This window comes from Monopterus albus, unplaced genomic scaffold, assembly GCF_001952655.1.
Source record: "Monopterus albus unplaced genomic scaffold, M_albus_1.0 scaffold92.1, whole genome shotgun sequence".
NCBI classification, from domain to species: Eukaryota; Metazoa; Chordata; class Actinopteri; order Synbranchiformes; family Synbranchidae; genus Monopterus; species Monopterus albus.
Window position 1 is genome coordinate 2564817 of NW_018127972.1, and position 6895 is coordinate 2571711.

Genomic DNA, 6895 nt, shown 5'->3' on the forward strand with positions numbered 1-6895 from the left:
TTTCGGCTTTTCCCGTTTAGGGGTCGCCACAGCGAATCGTCACACTGACGACTCGCATGTTGACATTTGGCACGTGTTTTACGCCGGATGCCCTTCCTGACGAAACCCTGATTCGAACCCGCGTCGCAGCGGTGAAAGCGCTGCGCCTTAACCACTAGATCAAGAAAATACCTGGCAGATTATTCAGTGAACCTTAGATTTCTTTTATTCGTCTGCCTGTCTTTCAGCCCAGCTACAATCCTGGAGGTTGTGGCATGTGTGTACCGCTTTAACACATGTCACACGTCACTGATTGTGACGTCACACGCGGAACTATCAACATGGAGGACGGGAGAGAGGCTTCCACGAATTCTCTTCTGAATGATGGTAAAATCTGTTTTATGAATTGTAAGGTTGATGTATAGTGTTACAGCATTTAGTTGATAGCAAAACGTTATATACAACATGTTTACAGCTGTGTAAAGGTTCCACATTCTTCCCTCAGCTAGCTGATGTCACTGCACAGCACTTTAGTAACTTTACGTTAGGTAGCTAATGTTAACAACCTGTTAGTTAAGTTACATTTCTTATTTTATTTTTTAATGACGTCTGATTTACGGAAGAGTTGTTTTAAGCTGGTAACGTTAATACATTTCCACACTGCTCACTTGTACTATTGTTGATAAATTACACTCGTTACAGAAACTAAGAAAGTGAAGCTCAGCAAGAAAGATGCAAACGCGAGACAGCAGACAGTGTACAGCTCAGTCTGTACCACTCAAGGTCCAGTCTGTAGAGAGGTCCGGCTCAGCTTACTGCCATGAAATAAGAGAAACGGGCCGAAGGCTTTACAGAGCTAGAAATGGATAAGCACGTCGCAGCCTAATATCCAGGAAGGATCTGAACTGTTATGAGAGTTAATGTAGTGAGAGGTTTGAGGGTGAGCTGCTGTGTTTGCAGAGTGCTACGCTGATTTCCTGGCAGACGACTTTGATGTGAAGACCTACACTGCTCAGGCTATTCACCATGCGGTCATCGCAGAACAGCTGGCCAAGTTGGCACAGGGCATCAGTCAGCTGGACAAGGAGCTGCACAGCCAGGTATAAACCGAGATGCACCACAACAGAGCCGCAATTACTAACTGCAGGGTCTTAAAGATCAGGTTTTGTAGAGATAGATTAAAAAAAAGGTTAATTACTCAAAATTTTAAATAGAAGTGTGTGCATTCAGAAGTGTGTGCAGCCATGTTGCCATCTACCAGTAAATTAATGTGCTGCAAATAATATAAACAGAAATTATACAACAAATACCAAGCCAGATTTTTTATAGAATGTTGCAATAACTTGATGCTGAAAGATTTTGCCTCCCACATAAAGGATCACTGGTTCAGTTCATTTTAGCTGTTTTTACAATGCCAGAATGATGATTTTGTTACAGCTTTGATAAGGCCACTGAAGTTTAAATCCTTTTTTATGATTAGACCACGATTAATATATAAAAGCAGTTTAAATTGAGATAGAGGAATGGGCATAGCCAGTTTAGTTTTTTTCTGCTAGTTTTTCTGCACAGAAGGACATCTTTCAGACTTCTGTATTGGCAATAAATGGCTGTAGAACAAGATAATCTTGTGAACAGGTCTGGTACGTTGATGATTTATAACTCAGGCGGCATGTAATATATTCAGGCAACTTATTAAGTAGGGCTTTATAGATAAATAGCTTACTGTGCTGCTCTCTTTTAAGTGTCAAAGATGGCCAACCTACTGAGTCCTAAAGGGACAGTGACAAATCTAATAGCAGCATGATACACTGAGTCAAGTTTTGGCAGAGGCATACCTATAAATTATATTGGCATAGTCTAATACAGATAAAATGTTGTTTGTATCATCTGCCTCCTGCGGCACTCCTTAAAACAAAATCAGTTTCTTTATAGAATTTAAAGTCTAGGCTTAAGCAGTCTAGGCAGAAACAGTTATCTTCTCAATATGCAATTTAAAACTTAGCTGATTGTCTAACCAAAAGCCAAGATGTTTATATCAGAGACTTTGTCAATGACAGCACCGTTCAGTGTAGCTATGTTTAAATGATCAAATTGACATTGGTTTCTAGTAAAAATCGTATACTTCATTTTACAAGAGTTTAATGTTAGTTTAAAACCAAGAAGATGATGTTGAAAAATGTTAAAATCAGACTGCAAAAGCTGAAAAGCCTGATTGATGGAGGGGGACACACTATAAATGACATCTGTATGTAAATGCATAGTACTGCTAATTACTTTGGATTCTAGATCATTAATAAAATTAGTGAATAAAGTGTGGCTCAAAATGGATTCTTGCAGGACTCCTCTAAGAATACCCATAAAATCAGACTTAAAACAATTTACTACAACAGGTTGTGATCTGTCAGACAAATAATTTCTAAAACAATAGATGTGTTCTAATCAAATCCAACATTGAATGTTGTGATCCACAGAATCAGAAGCTATGGATAAATCAAGAAAAAGAGCAGCACAGCCTGTGCAATATCACCAACAACCTTTGAGACTGCTGTCACAGCACTATGACCAGGTCTAAAGCCAGATTGATATGGATTCAGAATAAAATTACTAGTTAAATTCTTTACCTGATTATTAACAAGTCTTTCCAATATTTTAGTGAGGCAGGAGGAGTTAGATATAGGGTGAAAATTATTGAGTTCATTTGAGGGTCTCCCTTTAAGCAGTGGTACAACATAGGCAGTCTTCCACGGAATAGGAATGCTTTCTGTGAATAAAGTCAAATTAAAAATATGAATAATAAATCCCTAAATAAGTGGTGCAGGTAGCTGCCAAAAACCTGAATGCAGCTGATCTACCCCGACGGCCATTTTTGGGTCGATAGAATAAAGAGCATTTAGGACTTCACCACAGGTAAATGGTCAGGTAGGAATGAAGCAGATTTGATGACATTGATCTAATAATTTTCCAGAACCTTGCTGCATTACCATCACACTGATAGATAGATGATTTAGTTTTTTGTATTGCTAATTGTATTGTTTCTTAAACGAGGAAAATTTTGCCAACGGCGGATTTAGACATGCATGCTCTTTTCCAGGCTTTATTTCTAGTATGTAGCATTTCCACTAATTCAGCTGAAAACCAGGGATTATTCCTGTTTTTGATTCTCTGGTTTTTAACAGGAGCATGTTTATCTGCAGTTTCCTTAAAAACTTTAATAAAGTAGTTTAGTGCACAATGTCAGTCAGTGTGTCAGGGTAAGTGCAATATTACTGTAGTACAGATCATTTTAAAAAGCCTGTTCTGTACAGGGTTTAAAGCGTCTCCTAACCACAAATCTTGGCTTGGCTTTCTGGGGTTTCTTTCTTGATACAAGCTATAGAACAGTGATTGTTAAAATCAAGTGGAAAGATGCCACTTGATTAAAAATTTTGAGGCCTGTTTGTTAAAATAATATGTAAAAGGTTAGACTTTTCAGGACTTTTCAAGTCTAGTCTTATTAATGCACATTATGCACATTTAGAATGTACAACACATTTCAGAAAAAATTCCCCAGCTCTCTTATCCCAACCTCAAATGTGAATATTTTTTTGGTTTACACAGTCTTTTATGATAGTAAATATAAATGAATCATTTTTGATTTGAGAGTGTTGGACTTTGGGAAATGGACACAATATACTGAATACAACAATTTATATCTTAATCGTGCTTCAAAATTAATCAAGGTTTATAGTGAGGAAAACGGCTTCTTTTGCATTTTTATGAATTTCCTGTCTCTAAATTAGTGTTAAAATAATGAGCAGAGTTTATATTAATTTGTGATTCAGTTCGGGTGCTTATGAGAGTGGTACTCTCTAAATTAGCAACTATATCCTGGTTTATTATAGCAAACAGAAAATTCACGAATGACCATTTTCTTCAACACCACCACTACAACCCACATGTCAAACATAAGTTTTATTTTAATAGGTCATTCAGTTATTGCTGGGGATTTCCTAAGCCCTTTATAAATATATATTTGGACTGATTTTCTACCTTCCAGTCAGCAATTCATAAAGTTTATTCCATTTCACACTGAGCATCAAGCATAAACCTGAAACTTGCTTACAACAGTGTCACACAGGGAACAGTGGCAAACACACTGGGATCCCCATCCACTGATTTATATTACATTCCATTCTTCCAGGTTGTGGCCAGACATGAAGACTTGCTGGCTCAGGCAACTGGGATAGAGTCTCTTGAAGGTAAAGAACCACTTTCCCATATGTTCTCATTATACTGACAAGAACAGAATGTGAGAAATGCACATGCACCTTAGAATGTTTGTTTATTCATTGATTTCAGTTCATTTTCCCAAATCAAACACTTGTGATTTGGTTGAGATAAGTAAATCTATTATAATCCACAGTAAGGGTTATGTTGCAGTGTTGATTATACACAGGGTCAATGCTGAGCAGTGAGAAGAAGCTAAATTGAACAACACGCATTTATTACATCATCTGGTCTTCAGAGTTGGTGGCAGGTTTAGGGATGGAGTGGACAGTTAGTTCTTGTCAGATTACATCTTGGTGGTTGGGTTGCAGATTGGTTCCAAGTAGTGGTCCAGTCATTGAGTATCTGAATTAGACAGTTGCACTCAGCAGCATGCTTGTTTTGGTCAGTTATCATTATTATGGTAGCATGATGATGGTACTGGTTGAGGTGAACAGTCTGCCAGAATCTTACATTACAATAATATGATTTTTAGCCTATTTAATAGTAGACCACCTCAAGGTCAACCACATTGACATTACCTTTCTGACAGTGTCCACAGTGTCCACGTTATTTGCCCTTGAGGTTTGATTTTATGACGGCATTTATGTTACCTGTGTCATAATGTTTAGAAAGCAACGGTCAATTCTCAGTTGTCAGACCTTCCCACCATATGCGTGCATATGACAAGTTTTTCCTCCCCACTGTCGCCAAGTGCTTGCTCAAGGGGGGATTTGTTGGGTTTTCCCTCTGTAATAATAATGGTAAGAGTAAGGTCTAGACCTTACTTTGTAAAGTGTCCTGAGATGACTTTTGTTGTGATTTGGCGCTATACAAATAACATTTGATTTGATATGACGACTTTTTAAATCAGCCTGCCCTGTCAACAGTACAATCAGCTAATGATATTTGGATAATTATGTGCAATTGACCTGGTTTTAAACTCACTTCAACTAATGTAGTTTTGCGTTTCACCACTAGAGGGGGGTCAGCATTCCTCTGAAGTCTGCTACTAAAGTAGCTCTTTAAATCTGTGTCAAAATGTACTGAAGGGAAAAGATGTTGTTTCCAGGGGTCCTTCAGATGATGCAGACAAGGATCAGTGCTCTGCAGGCAGCTGTCGACAGGTAAATATGTTTTCACTTCACAACTGTCAGATTAAATGTTTTTAACGGCAACATTTACACAGATTTACTTTGGTTTATTCTATTGTCATATTCATGCAGCTATTTGTCTTTGGTGACTGTAGTGACCATGGTCCTGTGGGTCACAGCTGTCCATATGATCTAAGTCCTGAACCAGTTTTGGAAAATGAATGAAAGACACTGAAGTAATTGAAATTAAAAAATATGATACAGCTCCCAAATATGTCTCACCTTTATTTTCTGACCATCATCACATTCTGAGGAAAACCAGATCATAGAAATTTGTGTTCAGCATTATTAAACCAGCATTACTAATTAGGATTTGTTGACGCGACAGAATTATGCATAAAAACCAAGGCTTCTGAGGTGTCGCGGTTGGAATTAGAAACACTTTAAATGTTTGAAAATTAACATAAAAAAATACAGGTGGAAATGTGCTTCACTCTAATGTGCAGGCAGTGAAGACTATCCCTCTCCCTGATGACCAGGTTCTGCATGCGACTGTAGACAGTGTGACAAAGACTCTTTACAGAGTCAGCTCACACAAAGCAGCAGGACCACACACACAATCCCCAGGTGTACCATCAAAGGCTGTGCTGGATAGCTCAAAAAAGAAATGTTGTCCCAGGATGCTTTTTTTCTTTTTTTGTTGACTTTATCTTGGCCTTCAACAAAATCATAGCACAACACCGGAATTATGAAGACACAGGCAAGCCTCCGCACCTGGGTGCTGGACTTCCTCAGTGGTAGGCCACAGTCAGTCTACCTAGACAGCTGCACCTCCTGAACCACTAGTGTGAGCACCGGTACTCCCCAGGGCTGTGTGCTTAGCCTACTTCTGTTGATGCTGTGGGCACATGACTTGACTGCCTCATCCAATTCCGAGAGGGTCAGCAGCACAAAGTTTCTGGGAGTACAGATCACAGAAGATCTCTTCTGGACATCATGTGTGACAGCACTTTTCAAGAAAGTCAATTAAGGATAAGGATAATCACCTTTATTGGCCAAGTATTTTACACACAAGGAATTTGTTTCCGGTACAGAACCGATGGCAGCCATCTCCGGCGCCACCTCAACTGATGGGTCTAACCATCGGGGGCAACGGGGGTGTTTAGTGTCTTGCCCAAAGACACGTGGACTGCAGGCACCAAGATTCGAACCTTCAACCTTCTGGTTGGGAGACGACTGCTCTACCCACCACACCACTGTCCCCCCATTCTTATGACCTGCAGCACTGTCTGGCATTTCTCTCTCTCTTTTTTTTTTTTTTTAACCCCACATTGTAGGAACCTGGGTGTCATCTTTAACACTTCCTGGCCCCAGAATATTGGCAATAGGACTTCAGCCAGCATTGTTACAAACACTGGCACCCCACAGGGATGTGTCCTCAGTCCCATCCTCTACACCCTGTTCACCCACGACTGTGTCGCCTCCCACAAAGACAAAATCATCCTGAAGTTTGCGGACGACACTGCAGTGATAGGTTGCATCAATGGTGGGGACGAAGCAGCCTACAGGGGGGGGGT

The 6895-nt window shown here is 39.6% G+C and overlaps 1 protein-coding gene across 1 annotated transcript in view; it reads left to right on the forward strand.

Moving 5' to 3' along the window:
• The first annotated feature begins 254 nt into the window (after positions 1 to 254).
• The window catches only part of cog5 (component of oligomeric golgi complex 5), a 65024-nt gene continuing 58383 nt past the window's right edge, over positions 255 to 6895 (forward strand). Inside the window, exons 1-4 of the mRNA XM_020608254.1 lie at positions 255 to 366; positions 940 to 1079; positions 4160 to 4217; positions 5297 to 5351. Coding sequence (XP_020463910.1) covers positions 276 to 366; positions 940 to 1079; positions 4160 to 4217; positions 5297 to 5351 — 344 coding nt within the window. The 5' untranslated portion in view covers positions 255 to 275. The remainder of the gene's footprint in view (positions 367 to 939; positions 1080 to 4159; positions 4218 to 5296; positions 5352 to 6895) is intronic.